This window comes from Ceratotherium simum, chromosome 13 (assembly GCF_057802395.1).
Source record: "Ceratotherium simum simum isolate JZ-2026a chromosome 13, ASM5780239v1, whole genome shotgun sequence".
NCBI classification, from domain to species: domain Eukaryota; kingdom Metazoa; phylum Chordata; class Mammalia; order Perissodactyla; family Rhinocerotidae; genus Ceratotherium; species Ceratotherium simum.
This window is the reverse complement of record NC_141912.1, coordinates 29,868,102-29,882,903: the sequence shown is the minus strand read 5'-3', so window position 1 is coordinate 29,882,903 and position 14,802 is coordinate 29,868,102. Positions and strand designations below refer to the sequence as shown.

At 37.9% G+C, this 14,802-nt stretch overlaps 1 protein-coding gene and 1 long non-coding RNA gene across 5 annotated transcripts in view; one reads left to right on the top strand and one right to left on the bottom strand.

Annotated features, from left to right (window-relative positions):
• Positions 1-14,802, top strand: part of LOC147915629 (uncharacterized) — a 135,600-nt gene that overhangs the window by 90,767 nt on the left and 30,031 nt on the right. The window lies entirely within an intron of this gene.
• Positions 4,592-5,557, bottom strand: LOC101399262 (olfactory receptor 1G1-like). Its single transcript, XM_004441779.3, has one exon. It carries the CDS (start codon positions 5,534-5,536, stop codon positions 4,607-4,609), a length of 930 nt encoding a protein of 309 aa, XP_004441836.2. The 5' UTR covers positions 5,537-5,557; the 3' UTR covers positions 4,592-4,606.

Here is a 14,802-nt window from a genome sequence, read left to right as displayed (position 1 = left end):
TATTTCAGAGTAGTCCTTTTCCTCTCTTTTTTTCACACCATTAATTTACTGGAGAAATCTGGTTATCTATCCAGTAGAATGTCCCATATTCTAAATTAGACTTATTGCTTACTGATGACTTTATTTAACTTCTATTCTTATATCTTGTCTTTAATATAAACTTGTTTTATGTTGGTTTCAGCCTATCGATATCAATGCTATAACTTGGAATGCCTAGGGGCACTTGCCTGGGCTGGTACTACTTGTGGTGAGCCCTCACAAACATTTCTCTGACTGGAGCCAGTGTTGTGGCTGGACTGGCCCTTGTGATTCTTATTATGATTGCAAGACACACCTCAGCAACAGCTATTAGGAAACTTTGAAAAAATAAGGTTTATTACTCATGGGCCCTGGAGGGTACATGGCATGCCTGGGGCCACACAGAGAAGTCTTAGGTAGAGAGAGAGAGAGAGAACGTGGACCTGGGGCTCTCCCTTTACTGGAGTTGAGGGTGAGGTGCCTGGTTTTGGGGTTTCACTCTTTGCTGGTGAATTTAAAACTTAATAGCAGGAATTAAAGAGTGAGAAGGGAAAAGCAGAGTCACTTGCATGGTTTGTTATCTAGGTCACCCAGGACTTTGTAAAAGGGGAACTTCAACTCTTTATCTAGTTGTGTAGTTGGCAATATGTTTTCAGATGGATGGTTTTGGAATGAATGCCTTGTCAATCGAAAGCTTAGTGTCAGGCACTTACATTGCAATCAAAAAAGCTAATTGTCAGGCACTTACATTACAAAACTCATATTGAAATAGAAGCTTGATTGGATTTTGGTTAGCTTTTTAGTAGAATATCCCAAATTTGCTGTATTATTTTTATTGTGTCATCTCATGAGGTACACAATGTTTGCTTGTCTGACTTTTAGTGATGCTATTTATATTATTGACCAGTGGGTTCAGGTGACATCAGTCTGATCCATGTATTATTCTGTTCCCAATCAACCTTTCACCTAATATTTTTAGCATTCATGATGAAAGTTGATGACTAATGCCCAAAGTGGTTCAGTTCTTTGAACACATTTTCTTTTAATGTTTTAAATATATTTGTAAATTGTGGTTGTAAAATGTTTGTCTGTAGATTCCTACATCTGGACCACACCAAGTTAGGTTTTTATTGACCACCCATTTTTTGGAATATTGATCATATTTTTCCATTTCTTTGTACGACTAAAATTTTTTTTGACTGAATACAGGTCATTGCAGAAACCCTGAATTCTGTTATCTTCATCAGAAACATATTGGGCTTTTCTTCTAGCAGACATTTCAAATCATGAAATATTACCTTGAACTTGAGTAGGTTTGGTTTTATGCTTTGGAAGTATGGATTTGTGGAAAGTCCAAGGTGTTTTACAAGCCTCTCTAGCATAACATGACTCCTCCTCCAAATTCTCTCTTCCTGGTAGGCATAGTCAGACATTGGCTTTAGCCTGTGTTACACCAGGTCTAGAGCAGGTTTTACTCAAGGATGTGGTTTTTACTGAACTTGAACTGTGTCACGTTGACGACAGGGGTATAAATGAAGTGTTCACGGGATTTCCCCACTTTAGCAGTGCCAAAACAGCACAATCCTGGCACTGCTCTTCCCCAAGCCCTGCTCTACTTCTAATGTCTGTTTCATTTCAGTCCTATAGCAGCTTCTCTCTAATAAGTCTCAAATGGTCTTTCCCTTTACATGGACAATCTCACTATCAGTTACAGCTCACAGACCCCTCCTCTGCTTCAAATGTGTCTTTGAGTCTATTCTACATAGAGATATCTCGCCTCTCTGATGCCCTATCCTACAACTTTCAGTTGCTTCAGGTGTCCCAAACTCTGATTTCTCCTTTCTCAGATCGGTGGGATTGCCCATGTGTTGATTCTCAACCTCAGGTGTTCCCTGGGTGAAATTCAAAACTGGCCTCTGTATATGGAGGGCAAGGAAAGACTGAAGAAAGAGGCAGACCACTCCAGATTGGTAGATGGCAGTTTTAATAAACGAGGGAACTTACATACAATGCTTGTCTTGGGTGGCCACAAGATGAATATATCACTGCACCTGCCTGCCAGAAACTTAAAAATTTACATATAGGCCTCAACGGGGTTCAGTCATGTACATTGTCCAGATGATCTCAACAACACATTACTCTCTCAAGGCTGCATCCTTGAAACAACTCCTAATGTGGGAATGATGAGTAGAACATACATTCCAAGGATAGAAGAGGGGGTATGGAGCCTCCAATTGCCTGGGTCCAGCTTGCAGGTCAACCAGTGAACACTTCCTTTCAATGACCTCCTCCAATGTTATGGTTCTCTGCTTGCACTTCATTTCTTTGAGCCATAGTTAGGAAATTGTCCTCAGGTGGAGAGCTAGGTGCTTGTGTGTCTCACCTTGTGAGCTTTCCTCTTTCAGAGATCACAATCTTGTATACCTGCCTGAAAAATTGACCCATACATTTTGTCCTATTTTATAGTTATTTATGACGGGAGGATAGTCCAGCAACAGTTAGTCCATCATGTCCAGAAGTAGAAGTGTTTCATATTTTGAAAAATGGTTTTATTATGGTAAATATCTTATTAAAGTGTTATTATAAGAAATTATGCACCTAAATCTAAGTTTTTCATTGGTGAATGCTGATCATCCTCTTTAGCGCCTCTCACAATGCCTTCATTATGGTAGTTGCTCAATACATACTTTCAGAATTCGATTAAATTACATTGAATGACAATGAGCAAAATGTGGTGGGAAGAATTGTCGTGGTGGTGATGTCTGACAGGCATGAGAAGTGCTTAGTGATGGTTATTGTAAAGTCCTTCTTCCAAAATCCCAGGTCACAACTGGGGATATTTGTAAATGCTATCTAAAGTAGCAAGATGCCCTGGTGTGTGTATATATATATATATATATATATATATATGTTTTATATATATATATATATGTTTTATATATATATATATATATATGTTTTATATATATGTTATATATATATATATATATATATATATAAAATTCAGGTGCATGACTCCAGAAAGAGAGTTTTTGGAATCCTTCTCACGGGGGGAAATTATCCATATGCTTTCCCTCATCTCTGTTTGTTATTACCAGGCCAGTTAAATTTGAGCTTTGGTTCCTGTTCTCGAGAATCCTGTAATATATCCTCTAATGAGGCACTGAATGATCTTCGTATTACATCTTAAAACTGCTACTAATGCCCTGATTTATTGTTACCATGACTGGATTCCTGACAGCTTATTGGATTTTTGACCTCTGTTGCTCACCTCTACCACACACTGAGGCTGGCTCCCCTTAGATACACTATTGTTAGTAGCATCCAGTATTCAGCTGAAGGATGGACATTCAGAGAAAGCAAAAAACATTTGTATTCACCAGATCCTGGGGAATGGGACAGACTGCTTGTAGTACCAGAGGGTATATCAACTTGGATTATCCAGTCAATAATCATTCAATTGAAACTAATTTTCTGAAGAAGTGTTATAAGAAGTCATTAGATTAGAATTGGAAATAAATTACTAACTTCTAGATGATCCCAGCAGAATGCATGAGCTGAACACAGGTCAGATGCAGATGCTGAACCGAGAATGCAGTCTGAGAATCTCAGGGGAGCTCTATCTAATCCATGCATCTAGTTGTTACTCTGAATAGAATGTATCATCAGGTGTTGAATCAAATCCTATAATGCACAATGTACAATAAGATTAACTATAGGTGGTGGTTCAAGTAAACACAATACACAGTTTTTGATTTGACATGTATATATATATACAAAAATACAAGCTGGACATACAGTGACAGAACTTGTAAGAGTGCATTCTCTTTATAATACAATGCAAAAAATTCTCTGTGCCGCTCTTTGCCAATCTATATGTGAAAGGAGAATCCACTCATTGAGTTATAAAATAGAACGTTTTATTTTTGCAGAACAAGATTAATAAAGTTGATACAGAAAATATACTTTTGTTCTATTACGAAACAGAGTATTCAAAAAATTCTCCTACTTTCAGCTATCTTCCAATTTTCAGCCGTAGCCCAGAACGTCCCCAGAAACTCTCAAACATGGCACAAATATCCAAATAGATAAAATATTCTCAAAAATGAGAGATTAAAAGAGGAAAAATCATGTACAACAAGTATCTACTCTCTTACTAATGATGAGTGTACTGGTGGTTTGATGAAGATAGTATTGAAGGTGGTAATTTGTATGGTGACTTTGATGATAACAAAGATGATATTGGCTATAATAAAGCTGATGGTGAGGGTTTTCATTATTAAACCAGTGACAGAAATGGAAATGATGTTCACAATGGTGTTAGTGATGGCAATAGATGAGCAGTTTGAATATTTGTGTTAGAAGGCAAGTTAAACAATAGCTAATCCAATCCACCCTTAGGTATATAGACCAAATCCCCACCTGGACTGGGACCTAGAGCTTAGTTGTTCTGATTTCCATTTAGTGTTCTTTCCAATAGATCCTATAATGCTCTGTGACAGCCTTGGTGTTAACTGACTTATTATCTAAATGTGGTGGTGAAGTAGTGAGTGATTTTTCCCAAAGTGCTTGTTGATGGGGATTATTCCTAATCCCCAAAACTCTCTATGCCCAAAATTCTTTTTAAAGAACTCTTCACATCCTTTTTTCTCAGACTATAAATGAAAGGGTTGAGAGTGGGAGTTACCAGGGTATATATGACAGCAGCAATCAGCTCCCCAGAAGAGTGATAAGTTGATGGGGGCTTCAGGTAGGTGGCAAAGACTGTGCAATAGAAGAGGATGACCATGGAGATGTGGGAGCTACATGTGGCCAGGGCTTTCTTTTTCCCTTGTGCTGATGGAATCCTAGCTACAGCATGGAAAATATGGGTATAAGAGCTTATGATGCAGAGGAGAGGGCTGATTCCTAAAAGTCCCGTCAGAGCCATCATCAGGTCCTCATTGAGGTGGGCATCAGAGCAAGAAAGCCGTAAGAGTGGGTCAAAATCACAGAAAAAGTGAGGAATCTCTTGATTGGTATAGAAGGACAGTCGAGACAGCAACACGGTTTGGATCAGAGAGTTGGAGTGGGCCACTCCCCATGACCCACCCACTAGCAGCCCACATCTGCAAGGAGTCATTAGCAGTGGATAGTGCAGAGGATGGCAGATGGCAGTGTAGCAGTCGATTGCCATGGAAGTCAAAAGCAGATTGTCCATATTAGCAAAAACAGCAAAGAAATAGAATTGAGCCAGACATCCAGAGAAAGAGATGGATCTGTTGCTGGTCCACAAATCCTCCAGCATTTTGGGGGCTGTGGTGGAAGTAAAGCAGAGATCTACCAGGGAGAGCTGGCTGAGGAAGAAGTACATGGGAGTGTGGAGGTGGATGTCAGCACAAATAGCCAGCAGCAGTAGCAAGTTCCCTAAGAGGCTCAGCAAATAGAGGGCCAGGAAGAATCCAAAGAGGAACTGCCGTTCCTCTGGGTCACTGGACAGCCCTGAGAGGACAAAGTCAGGAGTCTTGCTGCAGTTCATTTTGGGACTAGGTGTGCTGGAAGAGAGGAATCAGCATGAAGAGGATTTACTCACTGTCAGGGACTGAGTGGATAGTAACTTGTTCCTGTCTCTCGGCGATGAGTTTCCCTCATACTGTCAGTATGAGGAATGGATAATAAACTAAAATAGCAACAGGAGACACAAGAGTTGGACTTTATGAATGATGGTCAAAATAAGGTGGCAGAAAGATGAGAGAAAGAGGGAACAGAGGCTTCTTGGAGATCTTAAAGTGTAAAAGAATTCTCTTAATTAAACTTTGTATGTATTATAGGATGATATTACTACTTGTTTGTGAATCTGTTTTCATTACAAAACCATGAGTCTTTGAAGTCAGAGGCTTCATCTCAGCACTTAGCTTAGTGCATGGAACATAGTAGGAGCTCAATAAATGCTTCTACCCATCTACACAGTCAGTACTCTAGTTCAAGGTATTGTTGATTGACTGAAGTAATGCTAGCCTCCTAACTGGTTTAACATGGGTCTTGCCCCATCTGATATGCTCTCCACACTGCAGCCAGAGTGATCGTTTCAAAAAAGAAAATCTGTTCACGTCACTTCCTTGTTTGAAAATATGTCTCTGGAAAACCATTCTTCTTATGAAAAATACAAAAGTCCCTACCGTGTTAACAAAGCTCAATATGTTTTGACCTCAAGGTATCTCACCTGCCTCATCTTGCACCACAGTCTGCTCATTCTCTGCTCCCAAGCAACACTGGATGCATTTCACTCCCTCACATGCACCATGTTCCTTTCCTTTACTCTGAGTCAATGGTTGCTCATTCTTTTAATCTCAGGTCTATTGGTGCCTTTCCTAGGAAAGTCTTCCTTTGCCTCTAACTGAGGCAACCCTTCCCTTTACATACTGTCATAGCGCCTTGGTAGGTTACCACTGTTGTAATGTGGAGGGTATAATCACGTTTATTTTTTAAAAAACGTTTTTTTAGTTATGTAGTTAATGATGGTCTCCCTCACAAGGCTATGAGGTATGTCATGGCAGAGATTGAATCTATTTTTCTTCTCCAGTGGAAGCTATCCCTGAACATTCTTTCTCTCCTTATTTTATATCTTCTGAATTATACAGATTGAATCATCTTGCCCTTACTAGGATATTGTATAAAGTTATTTTCTAAAAATTCTTACATATAAATCTTATTTTTCAATTATATTATAAATTCCTGAGAATTTATAATTCTCAGAAATGAGAGTAGAGTCCATGCTTTCTTTTTAAAATTTCCTTGTGGCACCAGCCAAAGAGCTGAGCACATGGTTGGTCCCAAGGATTATTGTTCAATAACTGCTTTCTAGTAATGAGGACATCTACTTATTTCACATATGTGGGAGGAGAGAAAACATCCTTTGTATTGACTACCATGAAGAGATGAGCTATGTTATGTGCATCAGAAATAATTGATTACACCTGAATAAAATTTTCATTCAGATCTGCTAGTAGTGAGTTGTGTAAAGCAGATCATCTTCAACATCTTTTTTAGCTCGTAGAGTCTATAATCAAAGTCTTATGATGGATCTTGTGACAGGCACAATTAAATTTTCTTTTTCCACTTATACACTCATTACCTCCTTGTTTCTAGCAACCTTTAAATATTCTAAAGTTGATTGACTTAAGATAAAGAAATATAACATTTCCCCTCTTTATGCAAAGCAGTTTTGAATACTTCAGAACTGAGATTCTCAATCTTGAGCATGCATAAGAGTCACCCAGTGAGCTAGTTAAATTCCAACCTTCTGCGATGCACCCCAGAGATTCTGATTTAATAGGTCTGAGAGTGAGAATTTGTCTCAACATGCTCTGACATCAGATGATGTGAATGCTATTATCTGCTGAGGACAATTCAAAACATGGACTGTAATATATTCTTTTTTACCTCTATTACTCTTTCTTTCTTTTCCCCCCATTTCCATTTCCCTATCCTTTTTATTGGGAACTGGAGGATTTGCCTTCTCCTACAAGATCAAGGCTTTCCCTATTCCTTTATCTCTTCAGAACAACACCCGTTCAGCTCAGACAGAGCCATAGCTCTCAAGTTTTCAAATCTTCTCTCAGATTATGCCTTGTTGATTGTGATTGAATACTCTCACTGCTATTATATTCATCTCCAGCTTATTCATCTGGAAAATATGTGGTTCACATCAGATCTCAGGACAGGTGTGGCTCAACACTGAAATCATCTAAATGCTATTTCAACATCTTTGAACTGTGAGGTTCTTTCTATCCATCTTTAAAATTTCAGCCTCAAATGGACAGATCCTGATACCCTAGTGAGTCCCCACAGCCTTCTCTAGCTACTGTCCCACTTCTCTGCTTTTAAGGGAAACTCTTCAAGAAGCTCACTGTCTCCACTACTCATTGTCCATTACTCTCCAAACTCATTATTTCATCTTGCATCCTCTCTAGAACTCACTTCAATCAAGCTTTGCTCTTATCATGCCACAGAAATGACTCTTGTCAATGTCGAAGTTCAATTCTCAGTCTTTAAGTTACTTTACCTCTCAACAAGACCTAACACAGTTGATCCCTCTTTCCCTACTCCAAACACTTTTTTTTTTTGTCTTAGTTTTAGGATGCCCAGGATACTTGTTTGGGTTTCCAGTGATCTCACTGATTATTCTTTTTCAGTGTCCTTGGGTGGTTACTCACCCTCCTCCTTATTATTCATTTTTGTACCTCTCTTCTTCTGTGTCTTCCAGTTCCATGCTTTATATATCTATAAACAGATAACTTTCAAATTATATCTTCAATTCCAACATATTTCCTTAACTCTAGACTCATATGTTTAATTTTGTACTAGATATTTCCACAATAGCAGTTTTACTATGTAAGATATTTTCTCATAGCTGGACTGTTTTAAATAACGCATTGGAAATGGATTCACAAATGAAATGGACTTTCAAGGTTGTGTAGCCCACCACATGCAGAATTGCACTGTCTATGCTCTGCTTTGAAATCTGATCCCATTATGACATTTGTCAAATGCCATCTTCAACACTTACCTACTGGCTTCCATAATGTCCACCCCATCAATGATCACCTTAGAAATAACCATTCCATCTAATACTCTTGGGGGGTAGGTGGGACAGTTGAGAAAATCCAGAATCTTCAACAACATTGATGAGACCAGGTAAAGATGATGCAGCTTGGGAACTGAGCATTATCAATCTTCATCTCTCTTGGGACCGGAGGAGTTTAGCCTGTTGAAGGGATCTTGTTTGGCCTTGGAGACCTAGTTCCCAGAATTACTCATTAGTGGAAAATCCGGAGGGATTTTCCATTGAGAAAATTTCCTGTAGATTCTGTTAAGGAATAAAATCAGTAATTAAACAGAAATCTAATATTAAAATTTATTTGCAAGTAAAATTAGAAAGATTACTTAAAACTCACTACTTTTCTCTAGTCCCTGCCCTGTCTTCTTAAGTCAGAATAGCTTGAAGAGTTTAACGTACAACCACAACATTTCATGGCTGGTGGTAGGACCACTCTTTTTGACATACACATCTTGGGTAGCCTTCTTCTGGAAAAATATAGACTCAAACATTTAGGCTGCCCATTTGTCATCTACCGTTAGATATATGAGAGGTATATCAAATTTAATCCTATCCAAAAGAGAACTCTTATTCCAAGCCCTTTCCTCCTCCTTGTTTCTCATCCTATATTCACCATTTTAATAAGTGGTTCTCTGGTGCATCCTTTTCCTGAAGTTAGATAGGGAGAGTTTCTTGCCTCTTCAACAAATGGTTTTGGGAAAACTGGATATCCATACGCAAAAGAATGAAATTGGACATTTATCTTACACCAGACAGAAAATCAACTCAAAATATATTAAAAATTTAAATATAAGACCTGAAACTGTACCTTGGAGAAGAAAACATTAGGGAAAAGCTCCTTAACATTGGTCTTGGCAATAATTATTTTGAATCTGGAGACAGAAGCAAAAATAAACAAGTGGGACTACATCAAATAAACATTTCTGCCCAATAAAGGAAACATTTAACATAACGAAAAGGCAACCTACACAATGAGAGAAAAGATTTGCAAACCACATATTTGTTAAAGAGTTAACATTCAATATGTAAAGAGATAATACAACTCAATAGCCAAAAAATTATTCATTTCAAAAATAGGCAAAAGACCCATGAATAGACATTTTTAAAAAGAAGATATTCAAATGGGCAGCAGATACATGAAAAAGTGTTCAACATCATTAATCATCAGAAAAATGCAAATTAAAACCACAATTAGATATCACCTCACATCTATTAGAGTAACCATTATAAAAGATAAAAGTATTGTTGAGAACATGGAGAACCCTTGAACACTGTTGGTGGGAATGTAAATTGTTATAGCCACCATGGAAAACAATATGCAGGTTCCTCAAAAATATTAAAAATGGAGCTACCGTGTAATCCATGAATTCCTCTTTAGGGTATATACCTGAAGTAAATGAAATTAGTGTCTTGAAGAGATATCTGCACCCCCATGTTCATTGCAGCATTATTCACAATAGCCTAGACATGGGAACAACCTAAAAGTTATTGACAGATGAATGGATAAAGAAGAAGATATATATATATATATATATATATATATATATATATATATATATATATCTCACTTCTATATATTATTCAGCCACTGGAAAGAAGAAATGTGGCAGCATGTGACACACATACACAATGAAATATTATATATTATTTAGTGATATAAGAGAAATCCTGCCATTTGTGACAACATGGGTCAACCTTGATGGCATTATGCTAAGTTAAATAAGTTAGACAAATATGTACGATCTCACATAATTTGAAATTTAAAAAGAAAAAAGTCTAACATAGAGAGAGTAGATTGGCTGTTGTCAGGGGCTGGGGTGGGGGAATGAGGAGTTCTTGGTCAAAGGGTACAAATTTTCACTTATAAGATGAATAAGGTCTGAAGAGCTAATGTACAGTTTGGTGATTAAAGTTAATAATACTGTAGTTTATAATTGAAATTTGCTAAGAGAGTGTATCTTAGGTGTTATCACCAAAAATAAAGGTAACTATGTGAGGTCAGAGATGTGTTAATTAAGTTGCTTGTGGTATTCATTTCACAATGTGTCTGTATATCAAATCGTATGTGTACACTTTAAATATATTATAATTTTATTTGCCAATTATACTTCAATAAATCTGGGAAAAAATGGTATAGCAAGATTAAATGGGACACTACTCTAAGTTCAGCTTGTTTGCACACAAACCCCTTCAAAGTTCTTTCAGTTCCTAGAGACAAAAAGAGAGGGAAAGAGAGCGAGAGCAAGAGAGAGAGAAAGTTACTAAACATCATGAGAGAGGTGAGCCAAGGCCAGATCATCTGATTTTATAGCAGTAGTCTAGGCTCTGCTAGTTAGAACAGTTGAAACTGTTATACTTTACAGTTCCATCTTATTGGCTTTAAACAGAGACATGAGATCATCCTTCTCAAAGCTTTTCAAGAGACCAGAGACTGTGGTCATGACAATGAGAACCAAGGAACTCCATTTCATAGCTATCTTCCTTGACTTGGAAAGGAAAAACTGTGAAGATTTATACAGTCATTTTGCCTTTGGTGTTGTTCATGATTTTGTCATGCTCTGGAAACAGAGACGATTTCTAACCTCTGGAAGATCTCAAATTAAGAATGTATTCTTTGTTAATGAATTACTAGAATTGATCCAACTTCCATCTTCCCAGGCATCATTAAGGTGCCAGGGCATTCAGAGTTACTTTCAGATGAAGCTAAAAGAAATAATTTGGCTGATCGGGCCACAAGAACAGCTGCTTTATGAGCCATGAAACCTGAATCAATTATAGCAAGTTTTGACTATATTCCAAAGAAGGATGTAATAAAAATTATTGAAGATGCCCAATCTAAGTCACTGCCTAAAGAAAGGCTTTATCGGACCAGCAACAGTTGTATTTTTAGCCTGTTTACCAATTTATGGTATGGCCCAAACAAGAAACCTATCTTGCCAGAGTCCATGAAAAGACCTCTGATGGAAATGACTCATCTGATGACCCACTGAGCAGCAGATAAACTTATAAATTACATAAAACGATACTGGTGGGGAAATATTTCTAAAGCTGCCAAGGAGGCACAATTAACTTATGCTGTATGTCCACAATACAACCCATGGAAGACTCTTCAGATAGCCCCCCAGACATTTTGACTTGCCTAAAAGGTCTTTTGAGGTGTGGCAAATAGATTTTATCCAATTGCTTCCTTCCCAAGGCTATAAATTTGTTCTTGTTACGGTTTGCATGTTTTCTCATTGGGTTGAAGCATTCCCTTGTTCACCGGCTACTACTTCAGCAGTTGTAAAAATATTATTTAGAAAATATTATAACCTCCTAGGGTGTACCCTCAGAACTACATATTGACCAAGAAACACGTTTTGCTGGGCTTGTTATGAAACAGGTATTTGAAGTTTGGCCTATTCTACAGCGTTTTTATTGTGTTTATCCCCCTCAGTCCTCTGGACTGGTAGAAAGAACAAATGGGATTATTAATAGTCAGTTGGCAAAATTTATAGAAACCTTGAAATTGGCTTGGCTTAAAACACTTCCTCTAGTCCTTTTGAATCCGAGAGATACTCTCTTTGGGAAACACGAGCTGTCACCATTTGAAATAATTACCAGTTGACCTATGCACTTGGCACTCTCTCTTGTTATTCAGTTTACTAAAGGAGACATGCTGAAATATTGCAAAGGAATAATAAGATCCTTAGCTAAAAACCAGGCCCTGGTAAAACAATGTTTCCACTGTGCTCTCCGAGGACATGAAGACAACAAACATCACAACTTAGAGCCTGGTGAATTTGTCTACTGGAAACATCTTTAAAAAGATTCTTTACAACCTAGATGGAAAGGGCCATATTAGGTACTCCTAACTAATTTGTGCATTGACAAACTTAAAGCTGCTGATTCTTGGATTCGTATTTCTCATTTCAAGAAGGCTCCAACGTCTAACTGGACTTCTGAACTGACTGGAGAACTAAGAATAAAGTTAACTAGGAAATCAGGCAGATGGCATCCGATGTGGACAGCTTTTCCAAGATTTGGGATCAGGCCAGTATATACCTACACACCGCTCTAGCCTTATTACTGATTCTCTTCACAATAGACCTAATCTATCACACTGATCAATTTATAGAGCCTCATGATAATAATTCAATATTCTTTCTAAGAAAGACCCACTTCGTTAGTTGGTGGTTTCAGAACATCACTTAACAACGTCCTTTATTATGTCCAAGATGGTGACTAGTCAGTGCTTTATTAGAATCTGTTTAATCTTAGCTGACATTCCTACCTTCCCTGAGGGTATTTCTATTGGCAAAGAGGAAAGTAATATTCTAGCAAACTATTCCCGAATTATAGCAACTGGGGGAAATCTGTTTAAGTGCTGGCTATGTCTCCAAAGACCACAATCATCCAGAACTAAGGACCTTTTAGTTATACCCATCACTGATTTCTCCTTGGGCCCCAATGCTATCGTTGATTTTAAGCACCCAGTCCTTAAAATTGCCTACAAAGTAAAACTACTTAATCTAGTATTTCCACCTTGTTTTTGGTTAATGCCCCTACAAGACATCTCCCTAAAGCTCTATTACTCTACCTTTCCAACTGCCCAGACTCTCATGCCTTTTTCTTTGACTGCAGTATCAAGCAAATGACTGAACAAAACTTGTAAGAAATGTAATCTCACCTTTCTATGCAAAGCCTTTTAGCAGGGCCAGATGGTTACTAGCCAGCCCCTTAATGGGTTGTAATGGCTGCACTGATCCTTGGCTAGAACATATCCCTAAAGTCATACTTGCCAATGAGAATATAAATAACCACACTCTTGGCAGCATACAATGTGCCTCTGCTGGGTACACTTTTGTGTGTGATTACAGTGGGGAACCATGAGCTTCTGAATGTCTAGACAGCTGGTGTATGGCAGGACAATGTCTTTTAGGATAACATAGTATCCCATTTCAAGTTCTTGTTAAAGAAAAAATCCAACCTAGATCTTATAGATCTAGGTTAGACTTGGCAACCCCCTTTTTACATCCCATCTACTCTCCATTTATTACCATTGCCAAAGAATTTGTCCTTTGGATTGAGGTAGTCCATAATGACCTGTTGATAAAAATTTTAGCCCTAACCATAGCTAAATAGGCAAATTCTATAGCTTGAGTCTTGCCCCAACAACAATATCTGGATTCCCTCCTAAGGGTTTTACTAGATAATTAAATAGCACTTGATTATCTCCTTGCAGAACAGGGTGGCATCTGTGCCATAACCAACATTTCCTGTTGTACCTGGATCAACTCTTCTGGTGAAGGTGAGTTAGAACTTAGATTAATAAAAAAAATAGCACAGGACCTCTTGGTCCAATGTGTTTTAATGACACTGTCTTGTTCCCTATTAATGTTTTCTGCTGGCATCTTTCAGGTATAGGTGCCTGGATAAGATCAGGACTTCAAATATAGTTTATGATTATTATTGGAATTTTGCTTTGTGTACTTGTATTTAAACTTCTTATACTACTACTCACTTAGATCTACTCCAGAACTTTTACAAACACCAAGATTTTGATGGCTCAATGTATTGAAATGATAGATAAGACTTATTTACCTGAATTGTCAGGTGGCCAGATAAAATTCCTGACTGAGGAAATTGCCTGAGTCATTTCCCAACCACATCCCTGCTGTTCCTATGTGGCTTAACCCTTATGACACTGACTACTTGGAATAATCATCAGAAAAATAAAATCCACTCCCCCCCCCTCAAACCGGGACATGACTTTCAGGGACAGGTCTATCCCAGTGATGTGAGACTGAAAAATCTATGGTTGATCAGAGATACTTTCAGAGAAAGATCTTGATAAAAAGGGGAAAAATGAAAATGTGAAACAAAATGGAATCACTTATGTTTAAGGGCTCTAAAATGGAGCCCAAAAGCAATTAAGGAAATGAGTCTTATGCATGCCCTCATCAGGTAGAACACCAACTTTCAAACTGAGTCAAGATACAAATATTCTGAGACTGCTGCATGAGACCTGCAACTTGTCACCATGACAAACTTTTACCTTCCTTTAGCTATAGTCTTAGCAGTCATTTATATTCAACCAAGATTAACTTTCTGTTGCCAACCTCAATTAACATTCTTTGTAATGAAAACTTCCCTATTTTGCCTTTAAAAACCTCTCCCTCTGACTCCCTAGCAGGACACTATTT